The sequence below is a fragment of the Megalobrama amblycephala genome, linkage group LG12 (genome assembly GCF_018812025.1).
Source record: "Megalobrama amblycephala isolate DHTTF-2021 linkage group LG12, ASM1881202v1, whole genome shotgun sequence".
NCBI classification, from domain to species: Eukaryota; Metazoa; Chordata; class Actinopteri; order Cypriniformes; family Xenocyprididae; genus Megalobrama; species Megalobrama amblycephala.
Window position 1 is genome coordinate 7,716,859 of NC_063055.1, and position 23,562 is coordinate 7,740,420.

General features: G+C 37.4%; 1 protein-coding gene across 5 annotated transcripts; it reads right to left on the minus strand.

Moving 5' to 3' along the window:
* Positions 1 to 851: 851 nt before the first annotated feature.
* Positions 852 to 23,562, minus strand: tasor2 (transcription activation suppressor family member 2). Of its 5 annotated transcripts, none has more exons than XM_048211245.1 (23): positions 22,820 to 23,562; positions 21,300 to 21,448; positions 21,120 to 21,215; positions 20,945 to 21,017; positions 16,337 to 16,428; positions 16,088 to 16,225; positions 15,875 to 16,002; positions 15,715 to 15,728; positions 15,404 to 15,503; positions 15,159 to 15,253; positions 14,944 to 15,044; positions 14,784 to 14,856; positions 13,560 to 13,631; positions 12,545 to 13,432; positions 11,189 to 12,445; positions 10,064 to 10,826; positions 8,074 to 8,509; positions 3,973 to 7,776; positions 3,764 to 3,886; positions 2,977 to 3,130; positions 2,767 to 2,872; positions 2,358 to 2,539; positions 852 to 1,230 (listed from the first exon to the last, which is right to left on the minus strand). In XM_048211245.1, exons 1-23 carry the CDS (start codon positions 22,857 to 22,859, stop codon positions 1,133 to 1,135), a joined length of 8,982 nt encoding a protein of 2,993 aa, XP_048067202.1. In that variant the 5' UTR covers positions 22,860 to 23,562; the 3' UTR covers positions 852 to 1,132. The 5 variants fall into 5 exon arrangements, with proteins under 5 accessions (XP_048067202.1, XP_048067204.1, XP_048067205.1 ...); XM_048211247.1 differs by having other exon boundaries at positions 11,189 to 11,587; positions 11,687 to 13,432; XM_048211248.1 differs by having other exon boundaries at positions 10,064 to 10,412; positions 11,189 to 13,432.

The following is a 23,562-nucleotide window of genomic DNA, read 5'->3' on the forward strand; positions in this document are numbered from 1 at the left end:
CCCCTTGTAGACAGTTGTTCTAATATTCACATACAGTGAAGTCAGGCTATGTATAGCCTTAAACATAAAACATCTACATATTTGATCAGGTTATCCCAACTTCGCAAACTGTATTTTTTTTTTTTTTTTAGTATTGAGCAATGATGAAACTGAACTGATTTCTTATCAAGATCTTATGCTTTCAAAGCTAGCCTCTCCACAATTGCCTACCCTACTTTAACAGAGGATGTGATTGATAACTGGACTCACTGGAGTCAATATAAGGGGTTAGCTGTAACATTTTTAACTGTTACAACTATCTCCCTCCAAACAACCATAACATAGTTTTAGCTTATGGGTTTGAAGTTAATGTGAATGCAAAGCATCAAATTAAACTAGAGAAACAGCCAATTTAAGTTATGCAAATCAAATAATTGTATCAATAATACAATGATTGCTAGGCAAAAAATAATCTTGATTTAAAAAAATAATAATTTCCTTCCTGTTTTCCGGTTATAAAATATATAATGTAACAAAAAAAGGTGATGGGAGTGTATGATGTTGATGACATCACCATAGCACTTTTCTGACTTGTTAAACTGGACAGCGTTACAACTGACCCTGTGTTACAACAATTTCCGGTCTCCCCCTACATATTAATATTAATGCATTGAATCTGAAAAATAAAACCACTGATGGAGACAAGTCTAATTGAAGAACAAATAAATCCAGAATCTATAAGGAAGTAGCTTACCTTGACTCCTTTTCCCTCAGGTGATTCCTTCGCTTTTTACCACAATAGATTACAATGAATATATAAATAATAATATAATATGTTTTAAATACACAAAGCTGAATAATGAACAACCATACTAAATCAGCTCATTTATTAGAGTTTCAGTCAATTTCATAGATAAAAAACAGTCAGGTTAAAACACACTAAAACATTTTCATGACCTACATTTGTACATTTTTACTGTGTTATAAACGGTAAAGTTCTCGCTGGAAAGCTTATAAATTGTAAGCAATTACATATGAATAACAAAGATATATGCTTTAACATTTACGATAAAGAATAAATTAATTATGAACAAAGGTACTTACCAATGGTAAGAAATTGGATTTTGATAAAAAAACAAAACAAAAAACACATTTATGACACAGAACAAGTATCATTTGAAAGAATCCGTGAGAATGTGTAAATGTTCATGGTTAAAATCCCATTTGTTCCAAAAGATTCAGTAGGCGTGTCTGCAACGCAAAAGAACAAAAGTCATCAAAAATCATCATTTCATATTCTCATATTCCCTAAATCTGGTAATATTATGCATTGTTTACAGAAAAATCTAAAGTACAATATGCACAAATGAAACAATTCATTTTTTTTTTCATTTTATTTCATTATATAATATTTGTATAAAATAAATAATATAAAAAAAAAAAAAAAAAAAAAAACTTAATTTAATGAAGGAAAAAGCCTTGACTATACCTATATACCTAATACTTAACGTAATGAACTTCACATATTATTACCTTTTTTCCCTCTATGACTAGTAAGTGGAAAATAAATGGTGCAATTAGAGGTAAATAGCCTCAGACATCAGGTGCAGGATAAGTCAGCAGTCATATTTAATATGGTAGGCCAGAGAATGTAGAGGAAATTAAACTTGTGATGCGATAATGCCATTTTTCCAATATTACCAGACTGAATTTATCAACATTTTGAATATTATTAAGGAGAGACGCATTGCTTTAATCACTAAACCAGCGATTAAAGCAATGAGTAATATAAAGTATAATTTTAGGGTTGTCTACTCTCCCCTTTTAAAATGTCACTTTTGAAGCTTTCGGACCAAAAAAGTGCTAAAGATCAGTGTGTCTGATTTCGCTATCAGTTACAAAGCAAGAATGGAACCAGGAACCAAGAAAGAGAAATAGAACTTAAAATAAAAGGAAACAAGTTTTCACTAGTTCTTTCCAGCCATAACGTGTAACCACAAGACAGAGAGGAAAGGAGAATACAGGTTAACTGTACGAGTTGGTAACTTTGCAGTGTAATTAAAATCAAAGTTTGCTCATCTGTTACAGATGGCTATGTAGAAGATTATGGTGAAAAAAAATTGAAAAACTGTACAAAGCACAAATATATCAGATAAATCATATACTCAACATACAATGTTTTTAAGGTGCAGAAGTAATATGAAAATATTTGATACATTTGAATAATTTAATATGATTTACAAAACATTTATATGGGCTTGTGGTGATTTAATTTTTATTTAATCATGCAGTTCAATAGGCTGGTGTGAACTGAACTGAAGTGAACTGGCCCTAACCTGTAAGACATGAGGACTTTTAACAAAAATAAAAACTCTCACCGGTAATAAACACAGGAAACCGTACGGATGCGTTTTGGATCTGGAGACGAGTCAAACAGAAGAGGTAATCCGGTCGGTCCCGTGATATGACATCACATTCATGATAGGGCAAGACCTCGACTATGCCAGCTTTCTGACAGAAATCGATAAACTGCTGCTTCTTACTGCCCTCAGGACTGGACCTGTCGAGGAGATTATATGTAAGATTATAAGACTTACCTTTCATATGTTAAAGGAGAGTGGGAATTAGTCCGTGCCCACAACTGGGTAAGCAAGTACTAACAAAAGTAGCTAATGTTTAAATAAAAAAATACTTTAAATTCTGCTTTATCAGGCAGTGTTCAGAGGTAGAAAGGTGTCAAGGCGAAACTAGAAGCTGGTATTGTTTCAGTCACAGCTGTGATCTTACCTTGCACTTTCCCGAAGCCTGCGACTGTCTCTATAGTGCAGAAACCATTTCCATTTCCCTTGTTTGTCTAACTCCTCCAGAATCCCCACAACTTTCTTCATGTCATCTTATAAATGTAACAAATACAAGTCCAATGAAAATGTCATACTGTATATCAGTCCATCTCCAGTAAAACAACATGCAAAATTTCTCTAGCAACTTGATCAGTACCTAGAGTAAGTGTGTCAAGAGCCAATTCATCACACACTATAAAGCCTCCTTTTTCAAAAAGCTCTTGGTGAGCGAGGTTCACCACGTCATCGGGTCGGTCGATGCCAGCAAACAGGACGTTGGGCGACTTCTTTAATTCCAGCAAACAAGGCACCTGGTTGAATGGGGAAAACAGCCATTTTAAAAGGCAAGTTCACAGAGAAAGAGTTTCTGAAACAATTGCTCAAAGTTTTTTTTCCCAACTTCTGCTACTTATATCAGTTTGACTGAACTACATAAAAAAAAAACCCAAACAAACAAACAAACATGGAAAAAAAATTCAAAGGCATTTCATTCTTCTAATTCAACCCAAAAGAGATGTGAACAGATGTGAAACTCCATCTCAGGAAAAGACTAAGATTCTTTTAATTCTCTGTATTGATCAATATTGTAATTATACTGTAAAATAAATAAATGCTAAAAGTGAACTAAGGCATCACTACATAATGTACACTGTGAAAAAAGAGATTTGCTAAAGATTATATTAAGTAGTGCCATTAAATAATTATTTTAAATGATGTTTTTTAAGGTTCACTTTCACTTTATATTTAGAATGTCAGATGACGACAAAGGTGATCTAAATGTAAAAAAGGGGAAATGAGCATGCACAGTTAAATATCCAATATCAAACATGCAATTTCAACCAATTAACAAATAAATGGAAACAAAAAATCTCTAATATTGGCAAATATGGTACTGAAATACAGTGATATCTAATATATTTTTTGAGCTTCACTCATTCACTTACCTCACATATGTGCTCTGCAATGTCCTCATTCCTCAGTATAATAAGAAGAGGTGACTGACAATCGTCGCTAAGGTTAAACTCGTTTGGCTCAACCGGTATGTGGCCTTCAATCTCCAACAGGTGCTACAAATCATAGAAATTCCCATGAAAATTTTTCCTCACTGTTTTGGACTACTTCATAAGATTCTATTTATGCATAACTTTCTTACCTTGGTTTCTTCAAAGAAGGTATCTGTTGATGTGACAAGGATAAAGAACCTGTACTTAGTCTTGGAAGCTTGCCGCACAAATGACTTTAGATTGTCATGAGGATTGTTGAAAGTGTCCTTCTTGATCCGACCACAGAATCCAGGATGTTGGCCAACGCTCTCTCGATTGTACTTCCTCTTGATGCCCTTTCCACTTGCCTCAACTGGACGAGGGAGAGTCTTCCTGCTGCAGACATCATTCATCATGGACTTGTATGCAACAGCGCATTGCTTTGTTATTTCCGAAATCCCGGCGAACTCAACCTCGTTGCCTTTTTCAAAGAAAAGTCTTTGAAGGTGTGGTTTGCGGTTTCTTGCAGGCTCCATCATCTCTCTCTTGTCAGACATGTCCACTTTAATCTTAAAATCAGTAATTGATGACTGTGCTTTACTAAGTTCAACAGAGTTCTCAACTTCACTGAGATTTGAAAACTGAATTGTCATGGGACATGTAGCCTGGTTAGGATTTGACCAACAGTGTGATGTGGTACTGGATGAGTTCTGAGCTCTGACTTTCTTATTCTCTTTGAGAACCTGATTCATTTTTTTAGAGAAGATAAGGTACTCGAGATCAACTGCAGACCGGGTCACATCAGCCATACTTTGTTGTTCCTGCCAGTCATTTAAAGAGTTTTCAAGTCCAATGAAAGATGGTTTCATGGTGGGAGAGTTACTGAATGTTACCCGGTTTCCTTTTCGGTCCAAAATGGTGACAATAGATGAGGGTGGAATGTCAAATTTGTCATCCCTCTCACTCACATCTAATAGCTGACTGGAAGCCGCCTCCCTTTTGAAATACCTGCTCCAGTCAAACTGCTGTTTGCTTGTCTTAACATGTGGAAGGGAACTAACAGTGACCTCCCTAGTCGGCTTTAAACAAGTTTCAAAGCATGACGTTTTTTGGATGCTGTAGTCTACAATGCCTTCCTCATCCCACGCAGAAATTTGGCGGGAGACTGTGAATTTGCTCTTTCTAGATTTCTTTTTTGGACTTTGTTCCCTGGTATATCCAGCAGTAAAAGTAACTGACAGAGGATCTAATTTATATTTCTTTTCTTCCCAACAATAGTTATCCAACTCTTTCTTTGCACGCTTTTTGTGCCTGTAGGAATACTCGTGTTCAGATGTAATATACTTGGAACAAATGGGTTGATCATTGTCCCCACTAAATTCGATTTCACATGGATACAATTGGTGATCAACTGGTTTCTCTGTTTGGTAATCAGGCCACTGTAAACCTTCATCAGATCCCTGGTAATATCCATGCAAATCGTCTACATTGTCTTCTCTGTAAAATAGTTCAGAGTCGTTTTGAGTTGCAGCCTCTATGAAGTTACTGTTCTCGTCATCTTTTTGTTGGGAGGTGGGACAGAGTTTGTTTTGCCTTAACTGGAAAGGGTCCTCACTGGGTGAACACTTAATAGTTAATGCAGATTCATCTTTGAAATCCATTGTCCCCGGGTATTTGTTCCTCTTCCACCTTAGTTCATCATTGTGGGTTTCTTCATTATGTCCTATAAAGTCAGAGAATGGCTTTGTGGTAGAAACTTGGGTGTGGGGAGTTACAGAATTTTTAGGTGGCAACATGTCAACACGAACAGTGTTGTGAGGAAAGTAAAGGTCTTCGTGTACTTCTGAAAAACACGCCATTTCATCTTGCGTAGGAGTAGAGCACATGCTGTTTACCTCCACTTCTGAGGGTTTGTCAACTGTCAGAGCATGAGGAGCAACCATTTCATTACGAGAGTCAGTCAGGATATTGGGAGGCAAAGCACATTCTTGGTATGTTTTGATGACTTCATCTTCACAAGAGCCTTGACTTTTTGTCTCCTCATCAACAAGTGTATCAACCTCAGCACTGACTTTAGATGTATCCTGTTGGCCTAAATCTCTTTCATCGTCTTTTTCTGATTTACTAATATCTAATTTGGTGGGTTCAACAGTACTTGCTGGTTTTAACTCATTCTGACATACTTCAAGAGCTTCTTGTTGGACCACTAAACTCTGCTGAAGGGTCTTGGTTTCAATCTCATCTTGCATTCCTTCCAAAGTATCAATATCAGAAACAGGGGTGTGTTTCTCTTGCACAGACATGGGCTCATCATCAGAGCATGAATCACTGCTTAATTCAAGGGCATAATCTTCAAGGTATGCCTCCTCTGGTGTCTGAGGTTGTGTTTCACTCTTTTGTGTCTTCACATCATCATCGTCATCATCATCATCATCATCATCATCACTGAATTCCATATCAACACTGTTTATATCATCCTTTAGACCCGAAACAATCTCATCTAGGCGGTCCACCATCACTATGGACGTCTCATGTTCAGTATCACCTCCATCCAGGTTATTCCATTCCTTTGACTTACTTTCACCTTCTTGCATCAGTTCCTCACCTGTATAACCTTCATCTTCTTCCACAGGCTCTTTAGTGTCATTCCCTTCATTCGCATTGGATGATGCATCAATCAAGTTTAACTGATCTTTCGGATCATGCTCTTCTTTTGCACTAGAAATCTCATTACACTTTTCAACTTTAGTCTCATCTGATGTAGCATCTATTAGCTCATCAGCTGTGTGTTCTTTCAGGTCATGCACGGGCTTAAGATCTTTCGCATTAGATGTCTCATTCTCTACAACTCTTGTTTCATCTGATGAAGTATCGCTCAGCTTATCAAAATGGTCAACTAGATTTGTGTCATCTAGTAAAGGTTTCAGTTCTTTTTTTGCATGAGAAGTCTCAATGTGCTCTTCAACACTAGTCTCATCCGATGTGGCGTCTCTCAGCTCATCAACCATTTTTGGTTGATCTTTCAGGTCATGCACAGGTTTAAGATCTTCCTTTGCATTAGAAGTCTCATTATACTCTTCAACTCTAGTCCCATCTGATGAAATATCGCTTAGCACATCAGCATGCTCAACTAGATTTGTGTCATCTAGTAAAGGCTGAAGTTCTTTTTTTGCATTAGAAGTCTCGTTATGCTCTTCAACACTAGCCTCATGTAGTGAAGCATCTCTCAGATCATCTACCTTGTTGGCGTGACCTTTGAGATCTTCTAAAGGTTTAAGATCTTCCTTTGCATGAGTAGAGCATTTATGCTCAGCAATACTACTCTGTTCTTGGCTAGGTGATTTAGAAGTCATGTTTTCCTCAACATTTCCATCTTCCATAATTGTAAGACATCCATCTTGGCTATCTTCATCTGAGACCTCTTTACTTTCTTCACTTACAGATACACTCTTTTCCTGTACCGAAATGGATGCTCCGTGTCCGGTATCGTCAACATTTCCATCAACCACTGCTTCTGGGCACTTATCTTTGCTTCTATTTGTTTTCGAAATCTCTTTACTTTCTGCATTGACAGAAACATTCTCCTTTTGCAGTACTGCATGTTCTACATGGCCAGTTTCATTTTTTAAACTCAGATCAAAACTTTTCCTACCCAAAATCAGACGATGTGGTTTTGAGAATGCTGACGGTTTTACGGGACTAAGTACTTGATGGAACACACCAATCTTTTTCAGATCAACAGTGGGCACTCTTGTGGATGCTTCAGTATTTGTAACATTTCTGACCTTTGGCAGTAGTAACCGAATACCTATTCTCATATTTGATGCTTGCTCACACAACTGGTTGTATGCACTATTTCTTTCCAAGAGCTGAGAATATGAGCAGTCAGTGGTGATTTCATTTTCATCATCAGTTTCAGTGTCACTGTCAGGCACTGAATTTTCCACTGGTATGTCCACAGTAGATCTATAACTCTGTATCAGAGAAATGAAAATCAATAAATCAATATTAAATCACTGTACAAGAAGCAAAAATCTAAAATATTACTGAGAATATCACAGAGAATGTCCAAAAGAATAAATTTCTTATAAACATATAAACATGACAAGTAACTGAAGGCTAAAAGCCAACAATAATGAATTTTCTTAAAAATATATTTTTAAAAAATTGTTTAAAGAAATTCTATACATTTTAGAGGTTAACAACTATGCAACTAAAAGCTCAGAGATAAATACAGTGCAATTGTAATCATGTAAAATTGAGTACATTACCATCATTGTTGTAACTTTTGGATTAAGGGAGAGACTTCTCCCAGAAGGTGAATGGCTTGGTGCCGTTTCATGCTTACAAGTTGGTGATATTCCACCAGGATGTGATGCAGTGTCTTTTATTCTGCTTTGATTTGAGATTGAACAGAGATTCACAGGCTCGCCATTTTTCACAGAAAGATCCAAAACCTCTGTTGAAAGAGGCACAGACCTAGACGAGTCCTCTTTCGAGCTCAACTCAACATTGAGCAATGACACAGCATTTTGAATGGCGTTAATGTCCAGATGAACCTTTTCAACGTCCTTCCCCTTTGGAAGTGCAGTACTATTTTCAAGATGAAATAACCTGGAAGTGTGTTTACTATAGAAAAGACCAATCCACATGTGAAAAATGATATGGACATCCTCAAAGGTGTCTTCAATGCTGAAGTTCCATTTCCTGTCAATATTAGGTAAGAAAAAAAATTGTTAACGGAGCCTTTTTGGAATGCCTATATATGGGTTATGATGACTCAAATGATTACCACAAAAACTGCTGTAAAACTCAAATTATGACAACAAAAATTGTTCAGCATATTTTAAGTATGTGGCATATATTTTTTGTGCCAAACTCAGACGTTTGGTCTTCTGAAATATTTTACATTGGTTTTGCAATTTTGTCACCACCTAGATAAAAATGTTATCCAGCCAATTAAGCATTTTTTTTAAACTGAAGCCTGATCTGAGCCTGATCTTTTATTTTACGTCAGCTGTCACGCAGGTGTCGTACAGTAGGTGGCGGTATGCACCCTTAAGTTGGTTTTCCAACCGCCATTAAAAGGAAAAGAAGCTAAAATGCGCAAGAACAGTAGGCTGAAGAGCCCTGCGTTCCATTCGGAAGGGCTGATCCCTATGCCCTAATCCCTTCAAAGGGTTTTCCCTCCGGAGTGAGAGCTTCGAAGGGATGAAGGGTGTAGGGGTCAAAAAAACTCTTTTTTTGGAACGAACTTCTGCGTCATCTTAATGAGACAATCAAGGAGGCACCTTCATTGCACATTTTGTATGCTGGTTGACCCCCCAAGAAACAATGAGTAGCTAGATTGTGCAAGCTGCGCCTTTTGTTTAACGGTAGTTTATTTCTTTATTTATTTTTGGTTAATCACACCAAGGCTTTTTACGTTAAATATAATGTATACTGTGTCTATGTATTTGAAACATTTGAATGGACTGATGAAGGGAGCTGTAAAGTATTTTTGTTGAAGTACGATGTCGTTTTGACCATAATAATGTGCCAAATCTAACTCGTATAAATATTACAGTAGTATAGAAAAATACTATACATACATTTATAGCCGAAATCAAACTCCGAGCCTACCCATTCTGTGATGCAAAACAACTTCCCTGTGCAAAGGATCATGGGGGCCCGAAGTGTCCATCAGTTGTACCCTTCGAAATCCTTCATTCCAAAGGGCCCTTTGAAGTGGCCAGTTTTGAGCACGTCGAGCACCCTTCATTATGGCGGCCATGATTGTTTTCACTCTGAAGTGCCCTTCGGAGGGCGATATATCCCGTTTGGAACGCACCGTCATTTTAGGTTTACATATATATATAAACGATAAATAAATCTACACAGACTCGGTATCAATATTACTCTGGATTGTGGGCACAAAAATCAGGACATCCCTACTTGTAATAGTCTTGATAGAATCAGTAAGAGCATGTTGACAACTACATACCAATCAGTAATTGTTTTCATTTTTTTTTATAGCAAAAGTGTGTATATGAATATATAGTTACATTATAGCTGTATAATTTCTAGCTTGTTGCAGTAAAAAAACTAACTTATTTTTGAGTTTGCATTTCTAATTTTAGGTGAACTATTCCTAATATTGTCACTAATCAGAAACTTAACTAAAAGCAATGTTCAGATTTTTTTCTTGTGTGAATGGTTTGTCACCACAAATCAACATAAAAACAATATTACATTTTCACTACAACAAGAAGAGGTACTTACCCATGAAGTGCTCGTGTGACAGTTTTGTCTATACTGTCATTGGTGAATTTGCTGTCAAATTTAAAATCATAATCTTCTTCCCAAATCCTTATCACTTGGATCTTTCCCTCCTTTTCAATTATGCGTCTGTTTCGTAAAAATCTTGATTTCCGCGCTTTTGTCTTGGGAATCGATGACATTGGCTTATCTGCAGAAATCAGATGCTTCCATTCTGTTTTGCCTCCTTCCTCTTGATGACAGGAGGCTGCTCCATCTTTGGGTAGGTTCAGATGAAGCCCAGTCTTCAATGACAGAGGTGAATCTACACATCCAGATGGAGAAGAAACCTGGGGGGGTGGACCTGACAAACCTGACAGCAGAGAGGTGGGCTGTGAGTAAGAATGCTCTTTTGATATTTCCAAAATCAGTTCCCCAGTCACTAAAAGACCTTCTGGGAAAGGAGACCTGGGGGGTAATTTAAATCTGGTGGATGGACAACGAAGAAGAGCATGAAGGACTGACTGTGGGGAGCCGCTAGCCTCCTGTCCAGGTTTGGCTTCTAAGTTCGATAACACTTTATCATTACTTGAACCGAGGGCCAAGTCAGCCAGTAAACTCAATGCATCTGAGGGCAGAGATGCACCCATGCTCACACTCTCTGCGCTGGCTTTGCCATCAACGCTAATTCTTCTCCTTCCTACCCTATCCCCAAGCGATGATATGAGCTGCTGGTCAGTGTGTTTAGCTATTTCAAAAGGTGCTGATGTGTCAAAATTGAGGGACCCTGTAAGAAATAGACAAAAACAAAGACAAAGCATAAAATAGCAGTAGCAAAGGCTCATAGTAATGCAGACTTGCAAAAGAATAAGAGGAAGTATGACAGTAGCCCTCAGAAGCAGAATGACATGCAGACAGAAGAAAAAAGTTGGAGAAGGAAGAACACATGGGGCCAATTTTAATACACCAGCATAATCATGTCTCAAGCCAGTCTATTTTAATGGCTACTACAGAAAATGAAACATTCACAAAGGATTGAGGTTTGAAACTGGTAGCAAATATACACAGAGCTCTTTCTGGACACTTTCTCACTCTTGCTATGTGAACTTTTGTTTAATAACAGAATATATAAACTAAAAATTCTCTTACCATTTTCTTTTGAGGCCTTGTGAATAAGACCTCTCCAAGACACAGGTTGTTTGGTTATCTCCACAGGTTTCGTTGGCGCATGTTGTTCCTTATCATTCATGGGCTGTGATCCTTTGTCTTTCGACTCATTCTTGATAATATCACATTTCAGATCCACAACGGTGTCCAATTTTCTTATTTTTGATTCTGGCTCTGCCTTATCTGGCTCAGATTTTGCACCATTACCAGGGGAAGGAGATTTCGCCCTCTTTCCCCTTCTGAGTACAGTCTTTAACTTGCTTATAGATATTGCACTGTACACACTATGTTTTGTTTTCTTTTTGATTTTGTCAAGGGAGGATACTTTAGGGTCCGAGAGCATGGATTGGTCAGATTCTCTGGGAGGACTGGAAGTTGCATCTGTTTGAACAGTAACAGGATGATCTTTGTTAGTTTGTTGGAAGCCTACATTCTCATTTGATGTAGCATCCATGGACTTTTCTGAACATAAATCCTTACTTTTGTCAATTTCTAATGGGTTGTTTTTTTGAAGTTTTCTCAATATATTTAATGCTGACAAGAGAGCACTTGGCATTTCACTTGAAGGACTGTGCGACAAGTCTTCGCCATCACTGCCCACTGGATTTTTACAGGGTAATTCTTCCATCACCATCGAGGGAGATTCTCCCTTACTTTCCACTATTTCTGTGGATTTGTTTTCCACAGGAGAAATTGTTTCTGCATTTGTGTCCATGCTCATCTCAACATGCATTTTCTCACTTTGTCTCTTGTTTGCAGATTGTACATCAACATCTGAACCATGCGGGACAAAAACTCTGCCACAGGTTGTGATTATGGTTTTTAGACCATATCGTTCCCTCAAGCTAAATCCTTCCATCTTCCTCTTGGGTGCGCTAGACAAACTTTGTTTTGTGGTATCAGCCTGTGCGTTCACTATAGTCTCATCAATCTTTGCAGCAGCTGATCTCAAAGAACGCTTCAGACTGGCATCAGTATTCCATAATCTTTTACGCCTTGGAAGAGACCGCCAGTCTCTTTTTGAAGGACTCGTTTCATTTTTTATACTTTGATCATGTATAGTTTCTGTTGACACACTTAAAGGTTCTTGTGTTTGTTTGGCTTCACTCAGATTTCGATTCACTCTCCTTTGCCTGCGCCCCTTGCCCCTTCTAGTTGAATGTGGCCTCTGATTGATGTCATCAGCATGCATGGTCTCAGACTGAGTCTGCTCTTTTGTAGAGTCATCTGTGGAGTTCACTGGCAAAACGAGAGGCAAACTTGAGGTTGGTAAATCAACCTTTTTTTTAACTCCTTTTTTGATCTTCATGGTTCTCCAATGAATTTTGCGCTTCCTACCTTTACGCCTTGAAAAGGACCTCCGATTTACTTTCTTGGCAGGATCAGCCATTGTTTTCTCAGGATGTATATTATCCTCCATCCTCCCAGCAGTACCACCTTCTTCTGTTGATGTGATTAATGGTGTACTGCTTGTGTGGATGGGAGACTCTTTTGTGGATAAATCTACACAGACTCCATCAGCATCTCCTTTAGTACTCCCTTGAGATGTTTTATCAACATCAGTGTCAATACTTACACAATTCTCTGTAGGGACATCACCCAATTTGGGTGACACTGTGGAAGTTGGATCCTCCAACACACTGTCAGCTACTGTAACTACAGCTGTTCCAAGTTTTCCAAGGCCATCTGGCAAAGCAGGTTGAGGCTGCTCTGTAGACAAATGCTTGTTTGCATCTTTTTGGTTCTCAACTTTTTCAACAGTCCTGTGAGAGGTCTCACTTTCAACAGGGGCATCAGTCTGTGGGACCTCCTCAGGTGATGATATACAATAATAGACATCATCGTCATGATCATCACCACGCTGCTGTCGACCAGTAGTGAGTAACTCCAGTGCTCTCACTACTGGAATTGTAAAGCCACAAGGCTCATCAAAATAGGATTTTAACCGAGTGCCAGTCTCCTGTGACCATTTAGGTGATATCAGAGTAAAACCACCAGGCACATCAAATTGGTCTGGAAACATACTGGCTTCCCTTGTGGGAACATCCAACAGTCCTGGGTGAAAAAGAGTGCCATATTCTTGCAAACACTTCTCTAAAGAACTTTTAGAGCACCCCTGCTGGTTTGGAGGACATTTTCCCATCTCTGTTTCTGCATAGTTGAGTGCTGGAATGACTTGCATTATTTCTGATGACACTTTAGTATTTGTCAGGTCCGACTTGGCATCTAAACATAAAATCACACAAAAGAGATGCTTTTAAGATGTGCAAGACTTGCAAATGAACAGATACATAAAAGTACACCGATTTAAAAAAAAAAAATGAATAAGTCAAATTATTCTTCTTCTCGTTACCTCTTGGCACAGTTCTTGAGTCTGGGAATATAAACATGCCTTGAAGTGCAGCTGCCTTACCCGACTTTGCATCTACAAATAAAAGAAATTGTGTTTTCACAAGATAAACAGCATCAAGATAGATTTTCTGTCCACTTTTTAAGTTGGCTCCAGGTGTATTTTTCATTGTTTGTTTTATCCATAGAGATTAAAAGAGCAGTGAGACAAGAGCCAAACTTACCAGCTTTAAGATAAATCACAACATTACAAACATAGATTTGAAGCAAAAAAAAAAAAAATAGCAAAAGATAAAGGTACAACACTATGTACTTAATAGGGCTGCCCCCTAATAGTTGACTAATTGTTAGTCGACAAGAGGAGGCTTAATAAACCAAATTTTTTGTAGTCTGTTAGTTGCAGAAAAAAACCTCAGGAAGTGGTGAAGCCAGTGAGGGACAGCGGGTCCTTGTGGTAATTACAGTATTTCGGGCAGGAAATCCAAATGTTCGCCTATCATCCATCAACCTCAAATATGGTTTGTCATTTGAAACATGTAAGTAGTAACAACTTTACATGGCTGCTCACTCTAACATTAACCTAGATAAATGTGTGCTATTATTAAACGCATATTTAAGTTTGTGAGGAGTGTAGAAGCTAAAATATCAGCGCACTTACTGCATGAAGTGGAGGCACTGGCGCAATCACTTGCACAAGAGTAATACATCATCCAAAACTGTAAAGAGTCTACTTTTGTGTGTGTAAACTCACAATAACAAAAGTTGTGGTTTTGTAAAATAAATAAAACAAACAGAACGCACTTTCTGCCATCTCAGTCGACTAGAAAAATCTTTAGTTGAGGGCAGCACTAGCATTTAACGTCTAATGAAGAAATTAACTCAATCCCATGAAGTATTGTGAATGACAATCAAATTAAAATGGAAAATATAACAATATTCATTTATATGTGCTATTGTAAGTACAGAAAATAATATTTTTCAAAGTTTATTGCTAAATAATCAGATATAACCAAGTGTACATTTAGGATTTTTGGTAATGTAGTACTTTACCAGGATTTGTGCTGTTAAATATGTTTAAATGTACAGACCTACAGTATTAAAAGCAGCTTTTTAACACTGATTAACAACCTCAGAGCTCATGGCAGGTTTGACTTTAAAGGTTTATATGTTGGTGTTAAAAATTAATTTGATTGGAATTGGAGTTGCACTCCACTGGGCAACGTCTTACCTTCATAAGAGAAGAGGTGTGAAGAATGTAACAGTATAAGGAAACCAGAATCTTCCAGTGGTATAACAAGAGCCTGGTCAATGGAAAAGATCATAAGACAAGATTCGTTTAGAAATTTAAGTGATTTTTGATTAAATATTTCCCTCTTCTCCATATTTACCATGTCTTTTTCCTTTAGCTCGTGGGCTATCTGAGCAAGATCATTTTTTGCCTTAGAGGAGACAACATCATACAAGTTGAAACATCTGCCATCTATGCAAACTGTGGAGAGATGTAGGGGAAAAAAATTTAAAGGTGTTGCCCAAGTGCTCATTTACAGTTTTAGCACCAAAATGGGTGATAATGTCAATTACCAAAATGAAATTTTAAACACACCTTCACCCACAATGCAAGTTTCAAAGATTTCCCGCGGCAAGGTCCTCTTCAGTTCAGACACACCAATTGCATGGTCAATTTGAACTGTCTTTGGCCTGAAAATACAGTTTGCATTTCAGTCCTATAGCTTATAAGAAGATGTATAGTATTTCTAAATAATCCACCTTTGATGTTTTTTTTGGTGCATTATCAATTGAAATCTGGTTTATAGAATCTGAGCAAGAGGGTCCTTGCATAAAACATACAGTTTTGCTGGGAACCAGGCTCCACTCGCAGACTGAAGACCAACATCATAGACAGTGGATTCAATCTTGAATTGGCCAATCCATGGTTGGTAATGAAATACTACAATACAAGATACCACTTATTCGTAATTACACACTTTAAATACACTGAATATTATTCAAAACATGGAACAGTCAAGTTTAAAATGCTATAAAACAAATGAAAGAAAGACAATGGATAAGATTTTGAATAAAACAATCGCTATTTGCCATATTTGCAATTTCACCACATAAAGAGAAAAAAAACATGCAAAACAATCCATAATTCTTACCTGTTTTGTCTTGGCTTGAAAAGAAACAGTAAAGAAAACAGATCATTAGTTGCCAAAATCATCATCATAAGTAAAACTTAATGTCTGGTTTAATAAAATTCAGAAAAAGTTGTTTAGTCATAAAAATGTATATAAAATCTCAAAGAGAAAAGTGATAAACCTCTTTTGCTCCAACTCTGACGTGGTACTCATCTTCCCATATGAAAATGCCACGATGGCAAATGGACAAGCATGTCTTGGACATGATTCTGCTTTACTGCTTCCATCACGGAGTTCATACATATAGTACTGCAAGACAAACCAACTTTGTTGATATACAGTTTGATACTAAGGAAGGAAGGAAGGAAACCGTTTCTTTTGAGAGCTGCATCACCTGTGTTCGCTCATAAGCCAAGAAAGAACTAGTAGTTGAAGACACAGCACCAAGCTGATCTGATACATGGCAGTCAAAGCCAGGTGTTGGAGGAGTAAAATTCTGGGTGTAGTTGTCTGTAACTTCTTTCACTCTCCCCTGATGTTAAAAAATATAAGAAAATATGTTTGCATGTGGTGCATTACGATAAATCAGCACTAAGCAACAGAATTTGGGTGGAAGAATAACAATTTTTTGTTAAATGTGTACCTTGGTCAGCTTCAAAAGGACAATGTAGCCAGTCTTGCCATCGTACCAGCGCTTCAGGTCAAGACAGTCTGAGTATTTTGAGATATAGACACCTAATTTAAGTGCAAAAAACAGAAATATAATGTGATGACAATCGCCTCAACCAATAACAGAAAACAACTCCACAACAATCAATTCACTGCAGCTGCATTTGACACACATTTCTAAAGACAATAGCTATATACAAGGCCTGACGTAAAGAAACATATAAAGGGTTTAGATTTAAATGGTGTTAAATATAAACTATGGGTTAAAAAACTGAAAAAACAGCCCTCAAAGAGGCATTTACAGTGGGTACGGAAAGTATTCAGACCCCTTAAATTTTTCACTCTTTGTTATATTGCAGCCATTTGCTAAAATCATTTAAGTTCATTTTTTTCCTCATTATTGTACACACAGCACCCCATATTGACAGAAAAACACAGAATTGTTGACATTTTTGCAGATTTATTAAAGAAAAAAGAAAAACTGAAATATCACATGGTCCTAAGTATTCAGACCCGTTGCTGTGACACTCATATATTTAACTCAGGTGCTGTCCATTTCTTCTGATCATCCTTGAGATGGTTCTACACCTTCATTTGAGTCCAGCTGTGTTTGATTATATTGATTGGACTTGATTAGGAAAGCCACACACCTGTCTATATAAGACCTTACAGCTCACAGTGCATGTCAGAGCAAATGAGAATCATGAGGTCAAAGGAACTGCCTGAAGAGCTCAGAGACAGAATTGTGGCAAGGCACAGATCTGGCCAAGGTTACAAAAAATGTTTTGCTGCACTTAAGGTTCCTAAGAGCACAGTGGCCTCCATAATCCTTAAATGGAAGACGTTTGGGACGACCAGAACCCTTCCTAGAGCTGGCCGTCCGGCCAAACTGAGCTATCGGGGGAGAAGAGCCTTGGTGAAAGAGGTAAAGAAGAACCCAAAGATCACTGTGGCTGAGCTCCAGAGATGCAGTCTGGAGATGGGAGAAAGTTGTAGAAAGTCAATCATCACTGCAGCCCTCCACCAGTCGGGGCTTTATGGCAGAGTGGCCCGACGGAAGCCTCTCCTCAGTGCAAGACACATGAAAGCCTGCATGGAGTTTGCTAAAAAACACCTGAAGGACTCCAAGATGGTGAGAAATAAGATTCTCTGGTCTGATGAGACCATGATAGAATTAAGGCCAAAAAGTTCAAAGCGGTATGTGTGGAGAAAACCAGGCACTGCTCATCACCTGTCACCTTCCAACAGTGAAGCATGGTGGTGGCAGCATCATGCTGTGGGGGTGTTTTTCAGCTGCAGGGACAGGATGACTGGTTGCAATCGAGGGAAAGATGAATGCGGCAAAGTACAGGGATATCCTGGACGAAAACCTTCTCCAGAGTGCTCAGGAACTCAGACTGGGCTGAAGGTTTACCTTCCAACAAGACAATTACCCTAAGCACACAGCTAAAATAACGAAGAAGTGGCTTCACAACAACTCTGTGACTGTTCTTGAACGACCCAGCCAGAGCCCTGACTTAAACCCAATTGAGCATCTCTGGAGAGACCTAAAAATGTCTGTCCACCAATGTTTACCATCCAACCTGACAGAACTGGAGAGGATCTGCAAGGAGGAATGGCAGAGGATCCCCAAATCCAGGTGTGAAAACTTGTTGCATCTTTCCCAAAAAAGACTCATGGCTGTATTAGATCAAAAGGGTGCTTCTACTGAGCAAAGGGTCTGAATACTTAGGACCATGTGATATTTCAATTTTTCTTTTTTAATAAATCTGCAATAATGTCAACAATTCTGTGTTTTTCTGTCAATATGGGGTGCTGTGTGCACATTAATGAGGAAAAAAATGAACTTAAATGATTTTAGCAAATGGCTGCAATATAACAAAGAGTGAAAAATTTAAGGGGGTCTGAATACTTTCCGTACCCACTGTATGTTACAAAAACTACTGTCTGAATATAAACTCAAACAAAAAAACAAACATCTCTTAGTTGAAGGTGTAACTCAGAAACTCTTGAGAAATGTTTTTCCTACCCAACACATGCAATTAACAGACCGTCAAAAACTGGAAAAACTAGTTTTTCTGCATTTTTGTAGATGAGAAAAAGGTGTCGTGCAAGGACTTCTTAGAAAGATCTGATTGCCTCAACATGTTCAACTACAGTGAACAAGTTTAATCTCTCTAGTACTGCTAATTATTAAGCCAACAAGTCCTAGTCTCACACAGCCAGGCTTTTGTCCAACAGCATAAAATCTGGTATAGACAATAATAACAATTCAGAAAAGTAGAATAAACTGTTCTACGAAGTGATATCCAGTTAACTTGCTACTAAAATGCTTAAAAACAAGTATTTTTCAAAGATTTATTGAGAAACTATGGTAAATCCAGCAAAGATTTCTTTAACAAACTGTATCAGCCTATGTAAGCATGACCCTGAAAGCATGACTTTTTTTCCAGGCTGGTTGACAAAGGTGCGTGCCAGAAGTTGAGTAAAAGCCAGCAAAGCACATTACAGCAAGTTCTCGATATTCTTGTGTACATCAGAATGTCAGCGAACAGACTGTCAGTGATATAAAAAGCTGAGACTAAATCCCTGACAACACACCAACATTTGCTGGGCCCTAAAATATGTTTGCATAAACAAAAAATAATACAATACAACAACAACTTACAGTCAATAAATATCACAAACTTTACTCTTTATTTCGTTGCTTAACATTTGTAAAGAGAGACATTGCTTTTACACTTTCTAAGCTGTGTGTATTTCAAGACTTTCCCCTCTCAGGAACCAGAAGTAGCACAAATAACCACATAAACTTGGCCTAACTTACCAGTCACACCATACATAAAAATAGTAATAAAATGAAATATGAAAACCCTTAATCATCTGAAGGCCTAAATTAAATTGACTAAGAATGTGTGTTGAATTTCACTATATGGTTAAACAAATGGCCCATTTGTCTTCTCAAACCTGCTTTAAGTCAATAATAATCCAAGATTATGTCTATTATTAGTAGCTGTAGTAGTTCTGTATGACCCATATTGCATTGTGATATTGTTGTCCACCAAACACTCAGATCTTCCAGCTTAAATGTACTTGTGCAATACAAAATGCATTACTCCTTAATAATTATTTGCTCATCCTCAAGCCATGATACACCCACCATGGGACTGTGACAGTTTCCTTAGCTAGAAATGTGATTCACTTCTCCATATCATGATAAAATCTTCCACCAGTAGTTTATAATAGCCCCGTAGCCTCAAGTAAATTTGAGAAGGGAGTCAAATGTTTAATTTAGACTGCAGTAAATACTTCAGTAACTAGGCTATTTGATATCATACACTAGTGGGAAGGCCTGGGTAAAGGCTAACCTTCACTTTCCCTTTCTATAGATTCATTACATCTCTTAAGTAGAAGTTCAATTCATACTTTCACTTTTCCTTTCATATGTAGGATAATAGACTATGGACTTGAAAATATGCAGTTCTCCTGAACACTATTATTATTAAAAGGCAATGTTTTAACAATCTGTCGTATACTATTGTTAGCAGAGCTCGACCGGACAAGTAGAAATATAACCTTAGCATTGAGCTTTGGTTACTGTATCATATTTAGGAACCTGATTTCAAGCAAAGTTATTTAGAGTAATAGTTGTAACAGTATTTAATTAACACTATTTCTAAAAAATTAAACTAAAAACTGTGATATACGGTTATCTGAAGTTACAAGTTGAACTGAAACTGGGCTGGGATTTCTATTTTCCAGCATGCTTTGCCCATGGCACTTGAATGGGAGAGTAAATGCTAAAAAAGAATTTGTGTTCTAGCATGCAAGAACTCAAAGTAAATTAACTAAATATTTTATGTTAATTGCTATCAAAATGTATGAGTTAGCTAACTCAGTACTTCAAGTTAGAAGCAATTAACATGCATGAGTACAACAAACTCAAAACTTGATAGTTCTGCTTACTTAAAATTGGGAACATCATAACTCAAATTTTATGTAACTGATTACCTCAATTTTTTTGAGTTAGCCCAACTTATTCGAGTTTACAGTGTGGAGTCAATTGTTTTATTTGTAATAAAGCAATGAAACATGCCAAATTGTGCAGACCATTTTTGGCCAAGCTGTCATACAAAGAAATTATGAACGTGCAAAAACAGGAGAGAACCAACAAAATATTAATTATGTATATCAATGTATGCTTTTCCTGTGAGCCTTTTTTAATGCATTTTTTTTTTGTTGCATAGTTAAATAAAACCTGTAATTTTGTCAGATAAACAACTTAACCAAGTTGTAGAGTCATTAAAAACAAATATCCTCTCTGGACATCACTTTTGGCCACTACTGAATCTGCATTATAGGACATTCACTGAATCAGTCCAATGAAAATCATCCAAGTAACTGTCATCGACAATAGCACATACAAATCAAGTCCTGTCAGGCAAGAATGAAGGCTTCAGAACCTCCCCTTGGCTGATCTTGTTGCAGTCACATGTGAAATATTATCTTGTGCATGCAAGTAAACACATCAGGTTGTTATGCTGAAATGATCACCAAATAATGCAATGGCTACTTTCTTTACCTTTCAACGGGTCTCCAAGAGTAGTGCATTTTGCTTTTCCAACCAACAAGCCTTTTTCACCAACTTTCCTTGCCTGTGGGAAAAAAAATGTTGAATTAATGGGTTTGACGACACACAGAGTACAGTTTTGAAATCTGGCTGATTCAATAAGCTCATTGAGTTTTGTACTTCTTACCCTGTTTGCATCATCAAGCAACAGGAAGCCAAATGTCTCTTCAAGTTCCTGTTCAGAATAACCTTTTTCCCGTTTCTCGGACCGAAAGGCAGCATACTATTGGGAAAAACAAATCGTTATAACATGACACAAATCTCACTAAATCATTGTATATTAAGTACAAAACAGTATAAAACTTACCCTTTTTTGTAAAGCGTCATTGTTGATCAAATGGGCAGAGTTGTACGTGAAACATTCTTTTGATTCCTCATACAAATAGTTGTTACGAAGTGGAGCTAGAATACTCTCGTTAAAGGTTACTGAGCCTGGATGCACAGGCTCCAGAAGACCTGGTAAGACAGGACACATGTCTAATTTATACTAACTGTGTCACAATTTTTGAAAACATTCAGTCTTTTCAACAACAAACAAAACTGAAGGTTTTAAAATGGCAACTAGAGAGCATGTTTTCAAAGCATTTGAAGGTCATTGAGCATATTTTGAGATTAACATTTAGTAAAAGCAATAACTCTGGTAGAGAACTCATTTTGTGAACAAATGGCTTGGTAAAAGATACAACAGGTTCAAAAACTGGTTGAACAAACTCTCAATCTAAAACAACCAAATAAAACATATTCTGCATTAAAGAAAAGACATTACGCAACTCTTCTGCTGAACACGTTCATTATGTGATTATTGTGCAATACTTCTGTAACAGTTGTTGTGTTACCACACTAATCTCCCAAATGTACCAAATAACCATATTGACAAAAATGAATTCATTAAATTATGCAGTCTGTCATCTAAACATGATGGATTTCCATCATTTCTAATTGGAAAATACAGCTTAAAATTGTAGCTGGGTTTTAGTTGGTCTAAGCTGGTACCAGTAGATCATCATGGACCAGCAAAAAGCCTGTTATCCACTACTACATCAAATCATAAAAATCATAATCATACCACCTTAAATCATACCAATTTAAGGTGGTAAAGCTGGTTTTTGAAACATGACAACTCTCAACCAGCTATTAATCATTTTAGACCACCTAATATTTGATGGATATTTCAAACTCAACACAAATGGAGGAGTGGGATTCATAACCAACGCTGTATATAAGCCTTATTTGTCTTTAATTTTTGTCAAATTATGTCATAATTTACATTTGCAAATCTCAAAACACAGAATAAGAAGACCTTACATATTATAGCTAAATCATGCACAAATATCTATAATAATGGGCACATATAATAAATAAATATAGGCCAGGTCTAATAGATGACATTGCAAAGCAGTGAACTAAAAACATGATTGTAGTGATCCCTTATTCAAAAAGCATGGAGCAAAGGTAAGACTATCACGTGTAGATTTACCAGGCCCATGCTGACTCGACTGCAGAACTGGTTTAGAGTTAAGGGCAACCAACCAAACCAGTACCCGTGTCTTCAACCAGAATAGGACAGTGGTTTAAAAATTTTACACAAGTGCTGCAAAGGTGTTGCTATATTTAAATTCCCATAACTGAAACTCAGAAATAAAGAAAAGCACAGTTTCTTTGGCTAACAACACAAACAAAAATAGCACCAAAAAAATAATAATAATAAGAGTGGGTTTTGAATGGATATAGGCCTATAAAAACGTATAAACAGATGTTTGTTGCATAAATTATACCAACACTATTGACGTCAAAACAGAAACTAAACGTGTAGACGAGTCCACTAACCCCAGTTACCTTGTGTTGATCGTGTAGTCACATTCTCCATGAAGACGAGGCATAGATCCCAGGTTTTCGCTTTGGACTCGATATATTAGATATTTCTAGTACTCGGTGGCTCACGACATTCCACGTAAACGAATAAAAAGATACGGTCTTTTCGGTAAAATAGTCATGAAATGTTTATTGAAAGCTTTAAGGATAATTAATAAGTTCGACGAATAGTCTCTCAGGCTGAAATGCGTTTTGAAGGACTTGGACTGTGTGACTGTGTTGCAACCAGGAAGCGAATCCACATAAAGACAGCAAAGGTTGGGCTGTGAAAACGAATGGCTGCCAGCGAGTTGGTCTGAAGGCCTGATTTTAACCGACTTCTGACTGGAATGATAATAATTCACTCGACAGCACGCGCTGTCGACTCGAGGGATGCGGCAATATCTAGACAAGCGTTTCTCGTGCGAGTAAAGGCGAAACGAAATAGAAACAGAAAGTCAAAAGTTTGCGTCCATCTTGTGTCCCTCGTGCAGTTCCGTTTGGCGTCGCTAGTAGTCCCAACACAAGCGAATTGAAACGACGACGTTCGATGCTAATTATACGCGGATTTAACTCTGAATGTCGATTTAAACATTAAAAGGACGGTGTCTGTGGATATATATATCGAGAATGAGTAGACATCAGTAGCTTGAAGTACACAAACAACAGTTCTTGCTCTAAAAAGCCACGGTAACTCTTCCGGCCTCTAGGTGGAGCTC

Excerpts from the sequence above, each read along its gene's own strand:
- tasor2 (XM_048211243.1), bottom strand. The coding sequence starts at position 22,859 with ATGGAGAATGTGACTACACGATCAACACAAGGTAACTGGG. Across the intron at positions 15,254-15,403 it reads GCCTGGTTCCCAGCAAAACT|GCCAAAGACAGTTCAAATTG; the intron begins GTATGTTTTATG and ends CTGTATTTTCAG. Across the intron at positions 3,887-3,972 it reads CCTTCTTTGAAGAAACCAAG|CACCTGTTGGAGATTGAAGG; the intron begins GTAAGAAAGTTA and ends TATGATTTGTAG.